We start from the raw sequence: 24,133 nt of genomic DNA, 5'->3' as shown, positions 1-24,133 counted from the left end.
AGATTAATGTGACCACCTTGTATCAAAGATAAATGGTCTCATTCCATACTTTTGCTTATATTATATATTTATATTTATTTGATTAATTTAATTTATATTATATGGTATATATTGATTACATATTATATATAATATACAATATTAATATATATTTATTATATATTGATCAATGAAAAAGTATTGTTTCAAATGCCAAATTATTTTCTTCGAAACCCAATTATGCTTATAATATTTATTTTCTCTTTTTATGTGATAATATAAAAATAATAATAAAAAAATAATACACGTAAATTTTAAACATTTTATACATTTTCTTTAGAATTTTTTGAGTTTTTTAAAATTTTTTTACCAAAATTGTATTTTCTACCAAAAAAAAATCAAGGCACTAATTGGCCGATTTAGTTGGAACCGGTTGGTTTAATCGGATCCGGCCAGTATAGCCTGGCCGGCCCGATCCGTTGTTGTGAACACTGATTTGAAAGCAGTTCATACGGCATGCACACTTTGAATGCCTCATCCACCGTTGGTATGTCCCCTGGAAGAGACACAGCACATTGGCCGTCGATCTTTTCCGAGCCCTCGCTTGTCTCGTCTCTCGTCTGCCTGTACACCTAAACCCCCGTGCCCCGCCTCCTGTTTCTCTCTCCAAACCCGGAGCCCAGCTCCCCTCTCTCTCTAAACTCGAGCCCCATCTCCTCTCTCTCTCTGTCTTCCTCTTAAATCCAGAACCGCTGCTTCTCTCTCTCTAAGCCCAGAGTGCCAACTTCTCTTCCTCTCTCTCTCTCCCCTTAAACCCAGAGCGGCAGCAGATTTCTCTCTCTCAAAACCAGGTACTCTCTCTCTCTCTATCTGATACTACATTCAGGTCCTCTATATCTGTCCATTTTAGAGGTTACGGCGTCTCTCGATCTCTCTTCCATTTTTCGAAGAATTAAGAACCAACTTAAATCAAAACTACTCTGTGGCTAGGTAGCCCTAGGGTTTTTGATTCTGTAGAAGGTCTCAGAATTCTAGCTCGAGTTACAATCTCTGTCTCTTTCTCTTTTGATCTCTCTCCTTTCTGCTACAAGTCGGTGTTTCTCTAACAATTGCAACCTCAACTGATTCTAGCAGGAAATCCAAGGAGGAGTTTTGAGTTGTTGAAGAAGCTACAAAAATGGTGAAGAAGAGCAAGAGTAAGCTATAAAACACTAAAAAATTGCATCTTTCTTTCTTGGGATATGCCCATGGATTTCCAAATAGAAAATTTTCCTGCTATTTCCTTCTGTGGCTATTTTGACGAGTTTTTCATTATTTGTTTCAGAGAGCAAGAGCAAGAGGTTGCCTCTTCGAAAGAAGTACAAGATATTGAGGAAGGTGAAAGAGCATCACAAGAAGAAGGCAAAGGAGGCAAAGAAGCTGGGGTCAAACCGGAGGCCAAAGGTTGAGAAGGATCCTGGTATTCCAAACGATTGGCCATTTAAGGAACAAGAGCTCAAAGCCCTAGAGGCTAGACGGGCTCGAGCCATTGAAGAACTGGAGCAGAAGAAGGCTCTCAGAAAGGAAAGGGTAAGTGGTCTTTACTCCTTTTTCTACATTGTCTTTGCAGGAGTAGGTCTTTGTGTATATCTACCCATGTCATGTGTTATTGTATAAGTGCTTGAACACATAAATGGATCATTGGGTACATGCGAGGAAAAATATGTATTCAGATGCTAATAAATGCAAATTTGCATGTATGTATGCAGAATTAGTTTTTTGTGATTGATCAAATTGTGTTACCAGTTTGCATTTGCAAATTCTTTTGTTCATATTCACGTAATTTGAAACCACTTTTGTAGTGTTTGGAAAGAGATTGCATCTCTCTCTCTTTCTATCTCCTGTGTGCACTTTGTTTATTTCTTTATCCTAACACGGAGAACTGTAGTAGATATACCAAGTCGCAATAGGGTCATCATAGATTACATGATTCTAAGGGAATTAAACTTGAAACCCAAGAGAGGGAATCCAATGAGTCGGTTGGTTCCTTAAATGAGAAAGCCTCCCCTTCAACTCCCTTTAGCTCGGGGGATTCCACCTCGCATGGATATAGGAGCTAGAATTCCTATCCAATATCTTGAACATTTCTTCCATGATTTTTCTCAATCCATAGAGATATTGCTTTTCCTCAAACCCATCTAGTGATACTTTGAATGAATTTTTCGTCACAATTAGGGGCCTTGATAAACTGGAAGAAAACTATTGGCTGTTAAAAGGGATTTCACTTCCAATATTATGTAGTCGCAAAAAAACACAGAGGCCCCGCAAAGTTCTTAAGTACCAAGTTCTTGTGTTCTCTATCTAAACCTCCTTTGTGAATGTTGCCAAAGTTAAATTCAAGGGTGTTCAAAATTGGTTTCACTAAGAGAGCCTTGGGTCTTGACTTATGCACCTAACTTCCACAAAGTGCTAAGATCACATACTCTTTATGCCAAAAAGCTCCTCATGGTTAAAGCTTTGTTTCGGGAAGGAATCTTTGATGGATTTTGGCGCCATATGCATGAAATGCTGTCAGTGGTTGACGGTGTTGGTTTGCCACCTGATTCCTTTTGCATTGTCATGCATAACAACACAAAAAGTGGCATTTTGCATTCTATCTGAAAAGGGTTCCGGACCTTTGTTTTTGGTTTTGTAAAGAGCACAAGAATGCGATGAAGCTAATCCTTGACCCCTGTCATCCAATATGGATCCCAAATGAAGTATATGGATCAACTAAATCACTGATTACATTTTATATGTTTTAAGCAATTCACATAGTTACGCTGGAATATCATGAGTCTCTTTCCAAAGGGTACATCCTTTGAAAGCGACGCCCTCTCTCGAGCAGCTGTATATGGGGTGAAGATCCCATTAGTCCATCAAGAGTCTTAGGAATAATCATTTAAATCACAAATAGATGAAGATTAAAGTTCCAAATCATGCGCATGGTAACCCCGTAGTAGGACATGCTCCACAATTTCTTTTATCCCCCCAACACGTGAAACATATGCTTGGCATATTCCTCCTTGGAGGTGATGTGTGGTTGGTGGCTCAGGTTCGCCAAAGTAAATGACTTTAAGTAGTGCCCGAATTTTCCAAGCAAGTTGCATAGGATCTCCTTCTCCCTTCCCTCAGAGCTCTACTCATAAAGGATCCAATGGAGAAGTATACCATTTCTATAAATCATATTTGTTGGGTGTGCCTTCATGTCCTCCATAGGTCTCAGGGTCCCTGAAGTTCCTTTTGAAGCTAGTGCAGATGATCTCAAGAAATCCTTCGATGAAAAGCTAAGTTGGCTGCTGGCCAACTGTGGATAGCAGATATCAAGGGCCTGCTCTCTACACCATGCATTCGCCTAGCAACACACTCAGGTCTTATCACCATTTGGAACATTCTTCCCTGATTCAAAACTGTTTTAATAGAACTAATCCCTTCTCATCGTTCAAAGATCCCAATAGAGCTCCTCTTTAAAGGAGCTCTTAACATATTGTTGCTAATTTCTTGGCCATCTGCACCATGATGTGGAAGAGGGACAAATAATGGACCCTACAGATGCAAGGCTATGCCTAGTGGTGGAAATCTTTGATGAATCCACTCGGAATTGGCACCGTGCCAAGCCCATAACCATACTCATGGGAATCGGCTGAGTTTGGTTGATTCCTATTATTTTATTATTTTTATGGAGATATGGTCCCATTTGTTAGACGTGACTCAGGCTCGGGACTTCCGACCCCATTCCATGTTATCCAACACTGCTATGCTCAATTCATGACACACCTGTCCTAGAGGCTCCTCCTAAGATTTTTCTTGCATGAAAGATAGACCTAGGTATCTACTGGAGAGGTTCATTAACTTGGAGTCCGGCCCATAAGTGCTTCTACTGTTGGATGTGAAATATGACATTTGCCTGGGTCAATTTCCAGTTTTGAGATAATTACTTAATATACTTGATAAATCTCTTGGAAGTGGTTGGTGTTACAGAAATATATTTTGTATGTGGTAAGAGTGTGTTTGTATCTTCACACTGCATTGTGAATCCTACTTATCAGAGGAAGGCTCGCCACATTATTGATGAGGGGATTAAAGGCTCTGAAACAATATTAAAGGAAGGGGTGAGCAGATCCCTTTGCCCCAAGCCTCAAGGTCTTTGTGAGAAACCTCCACAGGCGATCACCCAAATTGAAAAGGGACTGGGTTAAACATGCCTTCAGTCATTCATGCTGCTGGCTTCTGTATCCTGTTCTACCTGAAAACTGAAAAGTGTTCCTAGAAACCTTGAATGATGTGATTTCTGGTTTGTCCTTTCTTGTTTTTTTATTATTTACCTCTTATTGTTAACGTTCTACTTATAGTACTATTATTTTATTGTTGGTTATAATCTGATGAATATTAAATCAATCCAATTTATTCATTAACGAGGAGTGCTACCCGTTTCAAGGTTGTGTGCCATGTTAGGATAACATGTCGATAAAGGTGTAAAAGAGTTGCACACATGACGCATAGATGTTGAAGGAGAAGTGCAGCCAAGTCATAGTTATCGGGTTGCAGGGCAACTGGCTTGTGATGCATGAAACTTTGATGTATCTATAAAGTTTGAAAGTTGGATATTATTGGTTTTCTTAAAGATTCTTTGCACATTCTGTTCTTCTAATATTTTAGTCGCAAATTGCATGTTTTCTTGTTTATTGTCGTATTCTTGATGTTCACCGCTCTTAAACAGTGTTAACATACTACCACAAGTGAGATTTGGTTTTATGTGCAGGCTCATAAGAGAAAGCGGGGAGAGCTAGATGAGGATAATGAACTTGCGAATTTGGCAGATTCAGCTGTGGGTAAAGAACATGCTTTTGCAAAGAAAAATACTGCAACAAATGCTCTTCCTGAATTCAGTCATAGCCATGGTAAGTTGATTAGCACGCAAAATGTTATTTAACGGGCTGATTAGCTTTGTTGCACTTGGTTGTTTCTCTTGGCACGGAATGATTTTTTTTCTCCACAGACACCTCCGAAAGGGCTTTCTATAAAGAGTTCGTGAAAGTTATAGAGGCCTCGGATGTTATTCTGGAGGTTCTTGATGCCAGGGATCCTCTCGGAACTCGTTGTATTGATATGGAAAAGATGGTTACAAAGTATGGTCCTGAGAAGCGCCTTGTTTTACTACTCAACAAAATAGGTATGCCATGTGTGGTTATTAAGTTTTGATGGTTTTGGATTCTGGAAACTCTCCTGAAGAGAACATTAGAGACCATGTTCCCATTAGATCACTCTTGAAATCATATGATTTAATTTTATCTGCGAATCACTTCATGAGAAAGATTTACTGAATCCCAACATGAACCAATGCATATGTTTTCATAGACAAGCTGCCTTATTTCCTTTAACTTTTATAGCAATTAAGTGTTATATTACACTGCCAACACAGTTGTGAGTCGGATGGTTTGTTAAAAGATACATGGCAAAACGTAGCACAAGAGCGTCTGAAAATGCTCACTCCATAACTTCTGCTCCTTTGAAATCATTAGTGCACGTCATTCAGCTTTGGCTAGCCGCAGGGAGGGAAGGGGGCGAGGGGGGGAAGAGAGCATGAATGACCATGCCTCAACCTCTCTGTATTAGAGGATCCTTTTTTTATAAAAGAAAAGGGGGTTGGCGGTTGTGTGCTTCTTTGGGGGGAAGGGTGGCAGAGGAGGGTGTCTCCAAGATTTAGAGTTTCTGTGAGTGCCATGTGGTAGTCAACTCCACCACAATGTGTTTTGGGGTTGGTGAAGGATGGGATTTGGTTTGTGGTATCAGTTTTTGGGAATGCAGTTGGAAAAGCGTAGCTCTCTCTCTCTCATAACAAAGAGTGCTAATTATGTGGATGTATAAAAATGACAAAAGAAATTGTGGATTTTTAAGTGAGAGCCACTTTTCCCTCAAGTCCTAACAATGTTAGTAGGATAATATGTAGTGTTATCAGCCAGTGGTGAGGGTCTTGTCCCATCCAAAGTACCAAATTGGTCTGGATGTTGGTCCAACTGGTTGGGCCTGGATTAAAAATAGAAAGAAAAATTGAAGTGAAAAATTTGTAAAAGTGCAGCAAGCTGGTTTGCTAACTGGCTCAACCCCATTTGGCATATTTGGAAAGAATAGAGATTTTATGTGGTAAGGCATGAGATAACAACATGCATTAATATTTTTTTCCAAGCATTATACATGGGGGCAAAATTCCTGGATTGAAAGATCTTGTGGTGAAGACTCTTAGTTACGCAAAAAGAGACTGGGCGGTGTCCAAGTCTTTAAATTGTTTTTCAAACACTGACCAATAGCTGTTAATTTTAGTGGTACCAATAAACAAAAAAAGCTATTAAATATATTGGTCCCTCAAGCTTGGGGATGAGCAAAAGGTGATGCACATCATTAATGCTTAATACATACAATTTCATGGTGCTTTTATTCAGATGGAACAGGCATGACAGGGTTTGGCATGAAAAAGAGACGAGCCATGTATTACATTTATTATAAGGGTACACAGATTGGCTCATTCATTGTGCATCTCTATTATTAGATGAGCTGCTTCTCCATTGATGAAGTTAAAATTGAAATAACGAACCACTCATATTGATCGTTTGTTGATGAGAGCAGACAGTGGATGGTTAGCCTGTGTATCTCATACAACACATGCAAAGTGTATAATAAAATCTCCCAAAAAATATAATTACTATATGTAACTACTTGTTGCGATTAAGATGGGCTTCCTGCTGTGTTATATGTGGCTGGTTGAAAGTATCTGCCAGCCAGTAGGTGGATTTAGGTTGTTAGATGCGCACACCTAAGAAGAGTATGCTACTTTATACTTATACAAAGAAAATCTTGTCTTAGCGATCTATTACCTGTGGGTTTGTTTCTTACGATATGCCTGTTGTGATTTTTTATTTTATTTCCATTTTAATGGTTTGATGAGGAAAGAATATGTGCCCAATAATATATTTCATGGTCGGCAGCTTTCTCAATTTCATGTCAGGTTGGTAAAAGATATTTAATAAAAAAGATCATATTTAGATTTGATTATGCTTAGGGAACCTCGTTTTATGTGTGCCAGCAGAAATTAATTGCAGTTTGCAAATGCTCTCTGTCTGCATCACTAAGAATGACACAATGGAATTGTTGCGTTAACAATATCTGAATATGAGGATAGCTATTAAACGAAATGCCAAGCAGGCTCCCTAATTCATGAAAATTTTCATTTTCATAATTTGATGTTACTGCTTCTTCTAGGCTAACCTTTATGTTTTTTTTTTTTTTGACTTTTTTATCGGTAAGATCTGGTTCCTCGGGAGGCTGTTGAGAAATGGCTCAAATATTTGAGAGAAGAATTGCCTGCAGCGGCATTCAAATGCAGTACACAATCCCAGAGGTCAAATTTGGGGTGGAAATCATCATCCAAAGCTGTCCCACGAGGCAGTATGCTACAGAAAAGCGACTGCCTGGGTGCTGAAACCCTTATAAGATTGTTGAAGAATTATTCCAGAAGCCATGAGGTATTTCATGATCTCATAATTCTAGAGGACTATAGTTGTATTTCTTCCAATTTTTTATATGCTGCTTTCTCGTGTGAATCTATGGGTTAATAGTACAATAATTATGAAAAGACTTGTGCTAGGATCGATGCGGTTCGTTTTTATTTGGACTCTGCTGATGTGCTTGTTTTTTATATTTAAGTTTCCAGGTAGTAGACTCACTTTCTTGAACTTATAGCATTTCTGAGTTGCTCAATTAGTCATTCTTTATACATTCAAAAGGGCATGCTAATCATTGACATCGAGCTGGCCCATTTGCATTTATAGAAACAATGATATGGATATGCTTTTTTTTTTTTTTGAGAATGCACATGGATATGCTTCTTAACCATACACAGTAATTAAAAAAAAAAAAGAGAATGAAAAAGCTTAGGAAAAAAACCTTCTCAGACCCTGGACAAGCTTGAGACACACAGAAGGTGGAGGAGAATCTCTGCCATCTGTATAAGGGTTTGGAAGCCAGGGGAGAATCTCTGCCTTTGTTGCGGTCTTCTTTGACTTCAGTTTAGTAAAAAAGAAAAACAGAAACAAAAAAAGAGAAAAAAAAAAGGAGGGGAAGATTAAGAAACTCATTTTTTTTGCTAATAGATTATTCATGGGTATGGTTATTAAGGATAATCCAAAGCATTAGAGTGTTATAATCCCCCATCTCTAGTCCTCTACTGACCCTTGAATTTGCCCAGTTCCTTAAGCAACTTCCATGGGTTTGGTCCAGTGCCAGATCCTAAGAAATTAACCATTCCGGTTCTGAGAACAACTCAGTACATTAACCTTTCTTTGCATCAGTCAAAGCTGCATAATAACTAAAGAAAAAAAAGAAAAAAGAAACCGCTTCTAAGGCAGCTTTTACTCGCACCGTTTCTAGATTTGCAAGAAACAAAGCTCCACGTATATATAGAGAAGGAGGTGAAGGTATGAAGGTGCCTTGGGCGTTGAGGCAAAAATGGGAGGAAATAAAAATGGGAGGAAATAAAAAGGATTGTGTTGGAGGGGAGGTTAGTTTTGAACATGTATGTAGAGAGAAGAATTTGGATGTAGATACAAGGTGTAGATACTGAGGCCAACAATTTGGTAATGTAATAAGAATTAGATGTTTATTGTATAGATTGGTGAAGTTGTGGTGGGTAGGATGTTTTGATAGGGTCTGGCTTTATGAGTAATTGTAATGTGAAGGGATATGGTGACTTTTGGTCTTGATTGAGGGTATGACCCTTGATAGAGCGGAATGGCAGAACAAAATTCGTATAGCCGACCCCAAATAGTTGCTCAGATGATTATGATGAAAAGCTGCATAATAACTTTAATATCATCTTATCACAGTTCTCGAATCATGCCTTTTAGTCCCTTAGGACCCAGATTTTCTTTTGTGCAACTTTTAAAGTTCATCTTGAAAGCCTTGGAGCATTGTGTTGCTGGTGATCCAATTACCCTTCAGATCCATTTCATCTGAAATCAGTCATGCCATTTTTCTGTGGTGTGTAGACGTTTGCCTTCTTCAATCCGTCCATTGCTGGGTGCATGCTTCTTGGATCACCTCCCAGTAATCTCATGGCAATTGCCTTTGGCTGAATATGGTGTATTCTTGTTTTCTGTTTCTTTTCAGTTTTCAAGATGACACGCGGAAGAAAATGGACTGGTCTTTTTTTCTTGTATTCCATCTTTTACCTGCTCATACTTGCAATATACGTCCCATCGACCAGCTCCAACAAGGGGTTTTCTTATCCCTAACTGCGGCATCATGTGCAAAAAGGAGCAGGAAACCGTTGGCCATATTTTTCTACACTGTGAGATGATTTCCAAGTTGTGGATCACCCTGCTTCAATCCTTTGGCTGATCTTGGACAGCACCTTGCTTGGTCAAGCAGCTCTTTCAGGCTTGTATAAAGGCCTCCACACCTTTATGGACGTCATAACTAATTGGAGAGTCATCCTCTCATACCAGCCAAGGGTGATTGCTAGGTCAAGTGTTTGGAGACCCTCTGAACTTGGTTCCCTCAAACTTAACATAGACAGTTGTTCCCTTGGTAACCGTGGCCCAGCTGGTTGTGTAGTACTCGTTGATATCCCCAAGGAAATACTATATGTTTCAGCTGTTTTGTCTCAACACTGGTTGAGACATGGCCTGCCCAAGGGACTTAAAAGTGCCCTCCGAGCTGGAATCCACAGTAATAACCTTGTATTTGCAGGAGACTGTAGCAATATCATCCTATGGGCCTCCAAGAGCGTGATGCGCATGGTGACTTGCACCATAATTTGACCATATATTTTTCCAATGTAGGGACCTACCAGTCAGCTTCACTCGCATATGAAGGAGACTGACCAGATTGCTGACCCTTGCCAAAGGGAAGCAGCAAGCATAGCTAGATCTGGAAAGAGTATACCTGCACTCATACTTCTCTCTCTCTTTTCTCCCACTTTCTTTTCTCCCTCCTCTTTGTCTTGCTTCTTCCTTCTTCTCTTCTCCCACTTTTTTGTAGTCATGACTGTGCGGCTGTTATTTGATTATGGGTTCTTGTACATATCATGATGTGGAGTGCCCAGTGTGCGTGCTGTAAACTTTTTGGTTACTCAGGCATGTGCACAGTTTCTCAAGTATAAATACATTTGAATATTCCCTCAAAACACACTCACACATACCCTCTCCTACGAAGGAATCAAGCATATTTTCTAAAGAAAATGAATTGGGTATCACTTCCGTAATATCAAAAGAGTTGTCTTAGCTCTCTCATAACTGCATCTGCACTACGTGTTTGCGCCAATGCCTGGTTGATTGTAAGTCTTCTTTATGGATCTTGGAATGACAGCAATCTGTAATAGTTCTTGTACTATGAACTTCAGCATGCAAATTATGATGTACCTCTGTTTCTTTACCGTTTACAGGATAATTTAGGCCAGCCCGAAAAGAATGTATGACACCCACCCTTGCCTGTTTCATGCAACATGACATAGGTCAGCAAATGATATGGCTATGGCCATATCTCATGGTGCTGTATACCAAATCCTGATATGTTTGTTAATTTTGTGATAGGACCATCCACATTATTTATACCACCTATACAAGTATTTTAACGTTATGATTCGTCTTAAAAAATTAAAACGTTTTGGGTTGTTTGTAATGTTATTGTTTGTATGGTCTAAACCTGTTTTCTGATTTTGAGTATTTTGTATAGAAGTGTGCTCATTAAACTATGTAGGATCTTTTGCCTTCATATGAGTATCTAGGATCTTTTTGTATAAGGGTCATTTATCATGTGTATTGTACATATAGGAATGTGTATTGTACATATAGGACACATGGTTGCAATTGCACAATCAGATCTATCATCTCATTATTACTTGGGACCATAGATTTCATTGAAAGAGATTAATCCACAGCATTATGATATCTGTTGACATATTTCTTTTGGAGTTTTTCCCGTGGCATAATAGGCTTTTCTGTGTGTTTGCTCAGCTGTTATTGAGCGATTTTGAATTTGTCAATAATTCAGCTTTGGGAACTCCATTATCATATTGAATCGTTTGGATTTTCTCCTTTGGCCTAGTGAACTTTCATTTTCTATTGTTATGGTGAGGTTATTGCAATGTAATTATTGATTATAATTCAGCTCTTTATCTCCAATTCCAAGTTAACATTATCCCTTCATCCTAATCTTTTGGCAGCTCAAAAAGTCCATAACTGTTGGTGTTGTTGGGCTCCCTAATGTTGGAAAAAGTAGTCTGATAAATAGCTTAAAACGATCACATGTTGTTAATGTTGGTGCCACACCTGGTTTGACAAGATCAATGCAAGAAATTCAGTTAGACAAGAATGTGAAGCTATTGGACTGCCCAGGAGTTGTCATGTTTGGCTCTGGCAAGAATGGTGTATCTGTTGCACTTAGAAATTGCAAAAGAATAGAGAAATTAGACGATCCCATTGGTCCAGGTAATATTCTTTTGTAGTTTGTTTGATGCTACCTCATAACATACTTCTCCTTTGTTGCATTTCATTGCTTATTGGTGATAGTTTAAAGATTGATATTACCCAATACAGGTTTAATCATCCACAGACTCACATTAATCTCAGTTAATTGCCATATTAGCTGTTCGTTCTCCTAGTTTCTTTTTATGTAACATGATACCCCCCTCCTCTCTCTCTCTCTCTCTCTCTCTCTCTCTCTCTCTCTCGCTCATTGCAGTTCTATCCCTGTTTCTGATCATGATGATTTTTTTTTGGTTTCTTACGACCGTGGGTTACTTTGCAGGTATTTTAAAGTCTTGACTGCTTTGCTTTTACCCTTGCAGTTAAAGAGATACTTGACCTGTGCCCTGCTGAGAAGTTGATGTCGGTGTATAAATTGTCCATATTTCACTCGGTCGAAGAATTTTTGCAGAAGCTAGCCACTCTTCGTGGTAAGCTGAGGAAAGGTGGAGCTGTTGATATCGAGGCAACTGCTCGGATAGTTCTTCATGATTGGAATGAGGGTATGTTATGGACGTATGGTTGTCCTTATTTGCTTGGAAAAATGACCAGTTTCTTGAGCAATTAAAAAAGCAGTCTTTTGGTTTGGCTTGATTGCATTCAGGTAAAATACCATATTATACTTCACCCCCAGCTCGTGATGATGGTGAGAAGTTGGAGTCAGCCATTGTGTCAGAATGGGGGAAAGAGTTCAATGTGGATGAAATTTATGGGGAGGAGGCATCTTTCATTGGTAGCCTTAAATCAGTGGATGATGTTTTTCATCTCGAAGTTCCGCCAAGTTCACCCCTTAATTTGGATTCTCAAATGCTGGAGGTTGGTATTCCAATTTCAAGAATGCTCCAATGTTTTAATAAGGCATGCCATTTTTAATCAACACATTATATAAACCATTATTTGATCCCATACAAATAATTTCTAGTTGTTGCAAAGGCTGCAAATAAAGCGTATTGGTTTTTGTTTTTGAAGAGCATTATTTTCCCAATCAAATTAGGGCCCCGTGTCTTCCTATTTTCATAAGTCTACAAATATTCCATGATATTATATGCATTTTGATGATATTGGGATGACCAACTTTGCGATCAATTGACATGATATTTTGAGCGCCAATTTTTGGCATCTCGCCTTGTCATTGACACGCCCCACTTTTATGCCTTGTGTAGTCACCCAAGGAAGACAAACCTATGGAAGAAAAGCAGATGGAAGAATCAATGGCTTGTGATGATGAGAGGGGTGCTCCGGCAGCTAATAACATCAGTACCACCAAGGGACAAAATGATAAGCTTTACTCTGCGGAAGGCATATTGGATCCTCGCATAGCCAAGGCAGAGAAGAAGAAGAGAAAGAAAGCAAAGCGCTTCCCTGCTGAGGATGACAAGGATGCTGATTATGATTTTGCGATCGACTACATGAGTGCTAGAATGGCTGTTGCCCGGCTTTCGCGCAGAGATGATGGTACTGATGATGATGACGATGATAATGATGGTGATAATGATGGTGTTGACATACATGATGATCATAAGAAGGAAGGTGATGTCAATGATAATGATGGTGATAATGACGGTGTTGACAGACATGATGATGATAAGAAGGAAAGCGATGGAACCAAGATGGCCGGTATTGAATTGGATGGATAGATACTGTCTTGAAGTATTGCATATTGCCTTCACATGGTGTTAAGTTGAAAAATTTTGACTTATTAAGTTTGCAAATTTTTGGCATGAAGTTGATTGCAATTTTTTTTTTTTTTTTTTTGGTGAGACTCAATCTGGATGTAAAGATGTTGCTGAGGTAGCTGGTATCTAGTCTGGAGGCAACCAAGATGGCGGGTATCAAATTTGGATAGAAGCATTGTTGTTTTCTTTTTTCTTTGGTAATGCTATATAGGTTTTAATTCTAAATAGTTGGGATAAGGTTAGGATGGTGACGATTATGCTGATCAATGCTATATAGGTAAACCTCAATTTCAAATAGTTGGGATAAGGTTCAGATGATTATGCTGATCAATGCTATAGGTAAACCTCATGGATGCGGCAATTAGCATAAAGTCTTGAGTAGAGACTCGGGTTTTGAACACTTCAGGGATGCTACAAGACAAGAGGGTATGCTAAACTTGCACTTTGGTTTTCTTATATTTTGTTAGCACCTCTCCAATTTCCTATTTTCGGCATCTTCATAACATTGTGGAGGTACTGGTGAATTATAGGAAAACCCAGTGGCAACACTTATTTGGGTTTGTATGAGATGCTGGAATTGGGGTTTTCTGCAATTTGGTAGCATTTCACCATTTATTTGATGTCAACAATGAAGGGTTTTGACAAGATTTTGAATGGAGGAGCGATTTGTTTGACAGAGTATCTTAGGAATCCGTCAGCTGGCTTAGAACCACTTGAGTCGGCACAGAACTGTGGGTGACTGGTTTTGGTCCTAAGAACCCCTGGTTTTACCTGGTTACCACTTGTTCTTATTTTTTTATTTTTTATTTTATAGTTCAATAGAATGAAAGCCCAGAGAACCGGTAGGCAACTTGGCTCAGGCACTTCCAACCTGGTTTAGAATTGGCGGGCGACCAGTTTGACTACAGGCTCGGTTTGACTTTTGATGATTGCGTTGATACTAGCATAATGTAAAAATATGCAAATGCTAGTGTAGAAGAAATCCCCAAAAGTTAAAGACCAGCTTGCCAAATCGAATAGGCTACAATTTGACCTGCCTATTTGCTGCCTAGCTTGATTTTGGCCATGACAGTATCATTGCAACCATCCAATCCTCCCAGCATTTTAAAGCTCGGATCAGTGGAGCATATCGTTTATCCAAAAATCAGGTTTGTAATGGTGATCTAAATAATTTTTTTTTTTTTTAACATGAATTTATAGGGTGGAGATTTATCGGTTATTTAAAACATTGCGTCTACCTAAGGAAAATGGGGGTCTTCAACCTTTATCTTAGGCCCTTTTTTTTGTTTTTTTTGGGTATAAAGTTTACTTCAGTAAATCAAAGAGTTGGTCATCAAAGCAACATTAGCAAATCAGGACCGAGCAATTACCTAAGCCAATTAACGACAGACAGCTCAGTCCGAGATGCTCCTCGTTTCGCCATTAGAATTCAAATGAATACATCTCGAATGGGATATCACATTGGAATGAGGTAGTAGTAAAGGAGAAAAGGAAGTTGCATCACATCAAACAAGGAGAGAGAGAGAGAGAGAGAGAGAGAGAGAGAGAGAGAGAGAGAGAGATATTCAATCTGGTGACAAGGATTTGGGAGAGTTAATGTTTTGTAACGTAAATGTGTTTCTAATTGTTGAGCATCTTTCCCCAGTTTGATTGGATCCTAAAGCAAGAAAAAAACTGATAATTAAAGAAAAATCATCACCATACCATTTACAAGGCACTAAGGGAGATGATTTGCTAGTCAAGATAAATATTCTCAAGAAACGAAAGAGAATGTTGCACTAAGGGAGATGATTTGCTAGTCAAGATAAATATTCTCAAGAAACGAAAGAGAATGAGCAACATATCATTGATAATAGATGCAATTATCAATGCCCAAAAAGAAAAAAGACAGAAATTATCAATCAACCTTCAACAAGATAGAACAATATAGAGAAGGATATATTCTTGTAGTATGGATCGTTTCAGCTTTTGTAAATATTATATCACGCAACCTCTCTTCCAAGTTTTTTTTTTGTTTTTTCATTTTTTTTGTTTTAAAGGTTCAAGGGAAGTTGCTTCTCGTTATTGCAAGTCCCAAGCCCAGATGAGAAAGGAAGAGAGTTGTGTTAGGTTGGCGGCCATCACAACATTTTTAGTGCATCTCTATCATAAGTCCCGTTCCCATGGAATGCCGGAATTAGCTTTATGTGACCTCTCTTTGGGCATGTAGGACAACAAGAGTGCTTTCTCTAAGCGATATTTGCCTCTCATTCACATTATAAATGGTGTGCATAAGAAAGGCAATTCGTTTTTGGGATATATAAAAACATAAGGTTTCTTTGTTGCGCTTCAAAGTTCTAATCACTTGAACTAGAAGCCTACTGTAGAACACCAGATTATGCATTCTTAAAGAAAAAGTTCGAAACTTGTGTATAAAGAAAAATCGAACCCATTATATAGAACTATGAGCAGCCGGCATGTGAATGTTCAAGTGAACAGTTACATATTGTTTCACAATACAAAGTGATTGTTGGATTTCAACCAGCTACCATCAACACCTATCAACCGTTGGATGCAAACAATTATATGCACTGCTCTCTGTCTCGATGGCTTTCATTTACCTTATGTTTTCAATGGTTACCCCGTCTGTTCGATGTCACATATGCCACATAAAAATAAATTGAGCCTCGAGGCCAACTTGCTTACGCTCCTCATTCGCTGATGGGAGCATACAGAGTGCAAAGTGCACCATGAAATGCCCTTGTGCACAAGCGTTTTGCGTGCTCCGCAAAAGCACCCACATTCTCACTTTTGTTTTAAAAATATAAGGTATGAGAATGTCTATACATATAAATCACTCAATCCTCACTCTGTTCTTCAATGTGAGACTAAAATCGACAATTTTATCTCTCAACCTATTTAAAAACTTAAAAAAACCACACAAAACATAATATTATTTAAAAATACAACCAGCTATTTTTTAAAACAAAAAATACTAACAAACTTTCCCTTCAGTCCCGCTCTTCAATCGATTTCATTTTTCAAATATTTCGAAGTCTCGAACCTCTCTTACTTTGAAAGGATCCCTCTTTATATACGTCCAGTTATCACACTTTGCTGCCATATGTAAAATCCGAGTGTGTTATGAAGTTAAATTTCTTTTTTAAGTCAATTGTATACCTACATAATGTCCAATTTACACTTCTAATGGCTAAAAGTAATTGTGATCTCCTCATACCAATAAACAGTCTTACTGTATACTATTTTATAGAATAATAAACAATTCAAACTTACTGATGATATTTTGATTCTCTCTCTCTCTCTCTCTTAATTTCTTCTTTAAATAATTTGAGCTAATTCGTAATATTTTTACGGGTGCGGTTTGTATAGAGCATAGGCTCTAACAATCAAATTAGAGCTTATCTTCAAATATTGTTGAGAAATGTGGTTTTATTATTGGAAATCTTTGTGATAGCCTTAAAATATATTTTTATATTTATTTATAACATCTAAAGCTTTAAATACAATGTAGATCGACATATCTATGAAAACTTGAAAATCTTGAAAATTGACGGTCCAAAAATGTATAACAAAATACACTATTTCCAAAACTTGTAGTCCATTTTTTTCTCATTTCCATGCATCTTGATGTCGAGATGAAAAATTTGAATATTTGGACATCAAAACAACAACCTCTTCTAGAGAAATTTTTGAAGTAGGCTCAAATTTGATTGTTTAGAACCATTGCTCTATATAAACTTTTCCCTATTTTTATTGTATTGTCCTAATTTTTTGGGTGTTTTTTGGAAGATGCAGTTTTTATTGTATGCGGAAGCTCTAAACCCAATGGGTTTTTTTGGCAAATAAAGTATGAGAAATAAAACATGAAACACATATCACAAGAACACAAAGATTTATATGTTTCACCCAAGAACATGGTTCATCCCAGAAGGGCTACATCCACAGGTACGGTAAATTAAAATATACCAATGAAAGTTACATCAAAGATTTTGAAACAAAGAGTTGCCTCTCTCTAAACCTCGACAAAAACCAAGTCGAGCAAACCCTTTTAAACCTGCTTTCTCAACTGGCACCAGTGCTGATATCTGATATCTATTCCATAACTAGACGAATGTCTAGAAAAAGAACTTTGAGAATAAACGAGACTTTATATCACTTAAAGGGAAACCACCCAAAATCTTTATGAAAACCGTTTCTGTACAAGAAACCAACCTCTCACTCTGCAGGAGTCTTCAATATGCATTTCACTCTGCAAGACTCTTCAGGAGGCACTATCAATATTTCTCTTCATAAGAACCTCTGTTCCCTAAGAGGACATTGAAACTCTCTTCTCTAAGAGAACCTTGCATCTCATGCACAAAAGGCTCTGCCCCCCTCTCTCTAGAGAAAACCACCATTCACATATGGTGACTCAAATAGAGCACATGAATTTTTTGCACTTTCATCTCATATATATAAGAAACTAAATATGAAACTTCCTATTGATGTTATATATATCTCAAAAGACCAAAAGATACATCTAAAAATCTTAATCATTTTGGATTTCTATTTCCTTCAAGAAATTTATCAAATATCAATATCAATTCCGCGTAATATGGGATTTTATTATGTGGGTGATTTTGGATAGCACCAAATCAAACAGTTTTGACACTGGTACTCTACCTGTAATTCAAAATCTGTTTTCAACCCAATTCAAATTAAAAAATGGTACTCTCATTTATAAACATATAAAATATTGAAAAACAAAGATTTAAATAGTATGTCATAAGTTCCACTATTTTCAAGATTTAAATCACTTTCTTCACATTTATATATGAAAATGTATATAATGAGACCAATACATCTCGAGGTCTAAACAATTAACTGAATGGTTTTCTAGATTTAAATAATCGCTTTTTTTAAAGTGCATCTCGCCTTTGTAGTATATTGAAACCATTTATCTTTGGTAGTAAGAGGTCACAATTACTTATAAGTTATAACCATCTGTGGTGAAATATGATATCTTGGGTATGTCACAAAGTTCAAAAAAATTTCTTTTGAATTTTGATCTTTGTCAATAAAATAAATGTAGTCATCAAATTTCGCATTCATTGGTCAAAATTAATTGTGACCCCTTTACACCCAACGGTCTCATTATTATCACTTGGGTGTGGTTTGTATAGAGCTTACCTTCAAATAGTGTCAAGAAATGTGGTTTTAATGTTAGAAATATTTGTGATAGCCTTAAAATATATTTATAAAATTTAAAGCTTAAAAAATAGTGTAGATTGAGATATCTATAAAAACTTGAAAATCTTGAAAATTTACTGTCCAAAAATACATAACAAAATACACTATTTTCAAAACTTGCAATCTATTTTTTTCTCATGTCCTTGTATCTTGATGTCAAGAAGATCAATTTGAAGATATTCGGTCATCAAAACACCCTCTTCTAGGAAAATATCGAGGTAGGCTCAAATTTGATCGTTTAGAGCCTCGGCTCTCTATAAACTTTTCCCTTATCATTTTTATAAGGGTTTAACTTCAAAATAGCTCCGCATGGAGCCCAAATTTTAAATACTAACCGTTCATTTATACTACTCAAAATCTATGCCGTCCAGTTATGAGCCACATCAGATCATCACTGGATAATTAAAATTGGCGGCAACAATGGGTATACATAGGGTTTCTGACTGTCAATTTACACTTCGTGAGAGCTTCTGCCATTCTTTCAATGAGTGAATGAATGAGAAACCCTAACCCTAATTCTCTGCAACAAGTTAACGGAGGATAGGGCAAATATGGAGGGAGATTGCAGTCTTCATGTTCCTTCAGAGCATGCGTGGGAGCAAGCACATGAAACCCTGGCTCCTCAATGGCGTTCTCACAAAGCCTTTTCTTGTGTACGTACTTTTTTTTCTCTTTTCCCCCTTTCTCTGTATTTTTTTGTCATAGAAATGGTGATTTTGATTGGAATACACAGCAGGAGATTATTGTGGCCAGAATTTGAACTCAAGTTCAGACTTTCATGAATAATTGTGGATTGTTTTGTTGAAAAGTTGGGTGCACCATTGAATTGGGGCACCAAAATTTTGTTTCTTATAATTCTCACTGTATCATTGGATTTTGATTGAATCTCTCTCTCTCTCTCTCTCTCTCTCTCTCTCTCTCTCTCTGTGAGATCAATCAAGTTGTTCCAAATGCATTTGGCCAAACAACGTTGCAAATTGTTTTCCTAAATTTGCCAAAGAGATTGTGTTATGTATATATGGCAAATACCAGTAGCTTGAAATGTGTTTTATATATATATATATATATATATATATATATATATATATATATAGTTCCTCAGTTATGCTCTGATTTTAGGTCTGTTTTTTGCTTCTTTCTGGTTCATACTATGTAATGGGATATAAACCACATTTTTATTCTTTTTTGTCAAACAGATTGCAGTCCCAATTTCGATATCCAAAGTTTTTCAGGTTGATGCAGAAAGGTTAGATGTTGAAATTTCAGCTATGTTGAAGGAACAACTGGTTAAGGTCTTCTCTTTTGTGAAAGTAAGATCTTTTGAGCTCTCTTCTGATCATTGCTCAATGTGAAAGTCTACTCATTTTGATATCTTCTCATTGTTGCCTACTTTGATTTTCTGGGATACTTAATATTTGAATACTGAGTTATTTATATGAATGGAAACCAAACCTGAAATGTTGCTCTGATGAAAAAGATAAAGTTTGGCTTAAAAGCATGAAGCCAGAGAATTTGATTTCCTTAGTACAAGCAATATAAGGATTCAATTGTTTCTGGGATAATATTTTTGTTTGGGTTGGGGGGATGCTAAGGTGTTAGAGATGAATTTATCAAGTACATAGTTCCTTCTAATAAGAAGAAAGAAAAAATCTTTGATAATAAACATATGAATCTTGAATGGAGAAATGTATCAGGAATGCAGCTTCATCTATGTTCCTAAAGGCTAAGCTCGCAAGGGAGGTTTATAAATATATTCCTTCTTGATGAAATCATGATAGGATGCCGCGATGTATTGAGGAAAATTTTTATGTGATACCTTTGTTGTAGTCCAAGCAACTGCAACCACACCTCAAAAACCCATCATTGAGATGGATGGACAACCCAAACTCTGTGAACCATCTGCTTGACCTTCACGATATGGATCTGAAAAAATTGGGTTTGGATCCCTAAACATGCTCCATCTTGTCAATTCTTGATCTGAACTGTACATTCAAGGATCTTGACTGGATTGCCCATTTTGAATTCTGTTGGATTTTGGGTCCTTGGTTGGAGTCATTGGACTGCATCGGCAATTTCCTATAAGTGGACTGATTTGTTAATACTAGTTATGAACATATCTGAAAGGTGAAGTAGACGCATCGACTTTTACATATAAAATGATTCTTGTGCCATTTGAAGAGGAATGTATCCTTATAAATGAAGTGGGGCTGTTATCTGTTATAGCTTTTCTTAATTCAGAAAGAATAGTAAATTCCTTCAAATAGTTGGAAAGAACAGTTTATATTAACTAAGTTTTTGATTAGGCAGTATTCTTGTAGGTAATGAATGATAGGTTTCCTTTCATAAGAAGTATCCAACTTCTTTAATGTGTGTCTCTGTATTCCCTAGTGTGCACGTGCATATGTGTAGATCTATCTTTCAAACATCAACCCAGCTGCCCCCAAACACTCACACTTACACACACACACCCCTCTTCATTTGTTGTTTTCTATTTCATATCATGTTTTACCTTATTATCATAGTTGCCCTTTTTAAAGATATGATTCATAGTTACTCACTTGTGAAGTGCCTCTCTCTTTGATCTCTTTGTATAAAGTTCTAACTTTTGTTTTCCTCTTTAACTAGCCAGGGTTCCTGTTCCAATATGAACCAGAGCTCAATGCTTTTCTAGAGTTCCTTATATGGAGATTTTCAATATGGGTTGATAAGCCAACTCCTGGAAATGCTCTTATGAATTTAAGATATAGAGATGAGCGTGCAATGACCATGCAAGGAGAAGCAGGTTCGCATATACTTTTCATGCTTATGTTATTGTACTCTTAGAATTGCATTTGTAGCAATTATGTGATGGTCATGATAGGATGTCTGAAGAGAACTTTTCACATACTGAATCCTCAATAGTCACTGATTTATGATTTAGTAAATAAACCTTGAGAATAATATCCTTGGTTTTATCTTTTGCATGTGTTTCCAGTGCGCACAGGGTTAGAAGGACCTGGGCTTACTTTCTCACAAAAGCTTTGGTATTGCATGGCCACAGTCGTTGGGCAATATGTCTGGGCTCGTTTGCAATCTTTTTCTGCTTTTCGAAGATGGGGAGATAATGAACAGGTTTTTATATATACCGATGCTCAATGCTAACCTAATGTTGTTGAGGTATTTTAAGGCTGTAATTCTTATTGCGTTTATGTATATGTGATAGAGATCATGGGCACGCCGAACATGGGTTTTATTGCAACGTGTTGAGAGTTTATATAAAGCTGCCTCATTTGGGAATCTTCTGGTGTTCCTTTACCATGGAAGGTAAATCACCACACTCAGGTGATTTAGTTTTGAGATTGATGTAATGCTTTGTTCAGCTCAGTATAACCTTGCTGCTTTCTTTTTTCTAGAGCGCGCCTCGCCTAGAAGCTAGAGTCAATTGTCCTCCATAATGTGATTCATGCTTATCTGAATTATCATAATTGAAAGGGGAAACAAATGTTGAAAATGCTTTGAGAAGTGTCCAGTATTACAGCTAATTGTTCTTTTGGGGAATAGGAGAGACATCGAGTTAACTTTTACTGTGAAACTATATTAACGCGTTACTTTATCTTGAACTTTTAGGCTGTGCGTACTCACAGTATGGAGACTGATATCCATGTTCACTATCCATGACCCTGATGAAAATTGAGATCTGTTCATAACATTCGCATCTTTTGCAGAATCACATGGGATTTATATAAATTAAATGCTGTATATTTTTAATGAGTAAAAACTAAAAAGTTAAATTTACCTACTAGTTTGATGGATATAACCAAAATGTAATCCAGACTGCTATTTATGATATTTCTAAACTAAAGTTTGTGATTGGTTAAATGGCTTATTATACTTGAAAAAAAGAGCCAACAAATGAAAACCTTGTATAGTTCAGCAGCTTCATCTTCAACTTGTATGAAATCTCATATTCAAAGTAGCTGCTTGTAAGAGATAGAGGTCTCTTAAGTTGTTCACGATGACTTTATATTGTACAATTTGGTACTATTTGTGTGGTGGATCGATGAATGGAGCTTGCAAAATCAGTGGCCATAATCTGAGGGCCCATTTTCAACCATTGCTCTGAACACAAAAGCATGTTGGATTAGTGGATGAATGTATTTGCTTCTTAGGAATCGTCATTTACGAAAAATGCACTACACGTGTAATCTATGTAAGGTTTAGTCTACCCTAAATGTTTGTGAGCATGTTATGTGCACATCCGGAATTTTGGTGTACAGATATTCGAATACCTATCATCATTATCATTAGAGTGTTTTATTAACTATTTGAGGTCGGCTACACGCATCTTAGTCCACCATTCTGCTCTATCAAGGGCCATACCCTCACTGAGGCCATAAGTCGCCATATTTTTTCTCACTACTTCCAACTATGTCCTATTAGGCCTACCCATTGCCCTTTTTGAGCCTTCAGCTTGAACCAACTCGTACTTCCTAACAGGTGTTGTTCTGGCCTTACGATGCATATGGCCAACCCACCTAAGTCTACTTTCTCTCATTTTATCACCTATAGTAACCACACCTAAGTTTTCCCAATATCTGTCTTGCCACTCACCCATCTCAATATCCTCATCTCAACTACATTCATCTTATGAGTATATTGTTTCTAGAACGCCCAACATTCATCCTCATAAAGAAAAGTTGGTCTCAGCTATCATATAAAACTTCGCCTTCATTTTCATTGGTATGCGGCAATCGCATAAAGCTCAGGTTGCACATCTCTTCCTGGCCCACCCAGCTCTAATTCTATGTGCAATATCTTTCTTAATCTCTCGATTTTCTTGGATTATCGGCCCAAGATATCGACAGTGCCATCTTTTCGGTATTTCTTGTTTGTCAATCTTAATGACTTCCTCGTCTCTACTCCTATTATTACTAAATTTGCGTTCCATATACTATGTCTTAGTTCGTTTAATTTTAAAACCTTTAGATTCTATAGCATATCTCCAAAGTTCTAACTTTATGTCGCCACTGCTTTGGGTCTAATCGATTAAAACTATATATTACGTGAACAACATACGCCATGGTACCTCATCTTGTAGGTGTCTAGTTAAGTCATCCATATCTAAGACAAAGAGGCATGGGCTCAAAGCTGACCTCTGATGTAGAGTTGTAGACCTATTATAACAGAAAACTCACTCGTCTCTAACTAGTTGTTCGCACACTGGTTAGCGTTCTCTCGTACATATCTGTCACCAAGTCGATATGGTATCAGGAGATCCTTTCTTTTCCAACACTACCAAATTAAATCTCGCGGTATTCTCTCATGAGCTTTTTCTAGATCAATAAAGACCATGTAGAGTCTTTGCCCTTTACCCTAAACTTCTCAGTCAGTTGCCTAAATAGGAAAATACTCAATTGTTGACCTCCCTGGCATAAAACTGAAGGGATGATCTAAAGTTCACAACCCTTCAAATTATAAAGGTTAATGATAAAATGAGTTGTGAATGGTGGATTTACTAACTTTATGGTTTATTTTTTTAAAAAATTACTTTTTGTGATATCTTACTCATTAAGTAAGGTATTTTTGTGAAGATCACTACAAGACAAGGGAAACTTTTGTCATCTCCATAAGGGATAAAGTTGAAATTTTTACTAAAGGACCAGGGCATTTTACAAATAAAGTTCCAAGGCACTAACTTTCAAAAATGCCATTGTACTGTTGTAAAAATTTTGA

At 37.3% G+C, this 24,133-nt stretch overlaps 2 protein-coding genes across 6 annotated transcripts in view; both read left to right on the top strand.

Moving 5' to 3' along the window:
* The first annotated feature begins 628 nt into the window (after positions 1-628).
* Positions 629-13,417, top strand: NSN1 (GTP-binding family protein). 2 transcript variants are annotated; one of them, XM_006833327.4, is made up of 10 exons: positions 629-830; positions 1,114-1,175; positions 1,304-1,548; positions 4,760-4,898; positions 4,997-5,170; positions 7,300-7,517; positions 11,216-11,480; positions 11,840-12,019; positions 12,121-12,332; positions 12,680-13,417. In XM_006833327.4, the coding sequence occupies exons 2-10, from the start codon at positions 1,157-1,159 to the stop codon at positions 13,151-13,153; spliced, it is 1,926 nt and encodes a 641-aa protein (XP_006833390.2). In that variant the 5' UTR covers positions 629-830; positions 1,114-1,156; the 3' UTR covers positions 13,154-13,417. The 2 variants fall into 2 exon arrangements, with proteins under 2 accessions (XP_006833390.2, XP_020518264.2); XM_020662605.2 differs by having other exon boundaries at positions 1,111-1,175.
* A 5,464-nt stretch (positions 13,418-18,881) lies between these two features.
* The window catches only part of TED3 (Pex2/Pex12 N-terminal domain-containing protein / zinc finger (C3HC4-type RING finger) family protein), a 9,423-nt gene continuing 4,171 nt past the window's right edge, over positions 18,882-24,133 (top strand). For 2 of the 4 annotated variants that reach the window (XM_088866720.1, XM_088866721.1), the window contains exons 1-5: positions 18,882-19,074; positions 19,618-19,731; positions 21,051-21,203; positions 21,396-21,532; positions 21,624-21,724. In XM_088866720.1, coding sequence (XP_088722846.1) covers positions 21,152-21,203; positions 21,396-21,532; positions 21,624-21,724 — 290 coding nt within the window. In that variant the 5' untranslated portion in view covers positions 18,882-19,074; positions 19,618-19,731; positions 21,051-21,151. Of the gene's footprint in view, positions 19,075-19,617; positions 19,732-21,046; positions 21,204-21,395; positions 21,533-21,623; positions 21,725-24,133 lie in introns of all 4 variants that reach the window. The other 2 variants (XM_006833326.4, XM_088866719.1) reach the window with 1 other exon arrangement.

Source organism: Amborella trichopoda, chromosome 5, assembly GCF_054954075.1.
Source record: "Amborella trichopoda isolate Santa Cruz 75 chromosome 5, AtrichopodaSantaCruz75HAP2 v2.0, whole genome shotgun sequence".
In the NCBI taxonomy this organism is placed as follows: domain Eukaryota; kingdom Viridiplantae; phylum Streptophyta; class Magnoliopsida; order Amborellales; family Amborellaceae; genus Amborella; species Amborella trichopoda.
Note: the sequence above shows the minus strand (reverse complement) of the source record. Positions and strands in the feature narration are given on the sequence as shown.

Bases quoted from the DNA above. Each gene is read 5' to 3' on its own strand.
- NSN1 (XM_006833327.4), top strand. The intron at 1,549-4,759 runs GTAAGTGGTCTT...TTTTATGTGCAG, and splicing joins AGGCTCTCAGAAAGGAAAGG to GCTCATAAGAGAAAGCGGGG. The intron at 5,171-7,299 runs GTATGCCATGTG...TTTATCGGTAAG, and splicing joins TTTACTACTCAACAAAATAG to ATCTGGTTCCTCGGGAGGCT.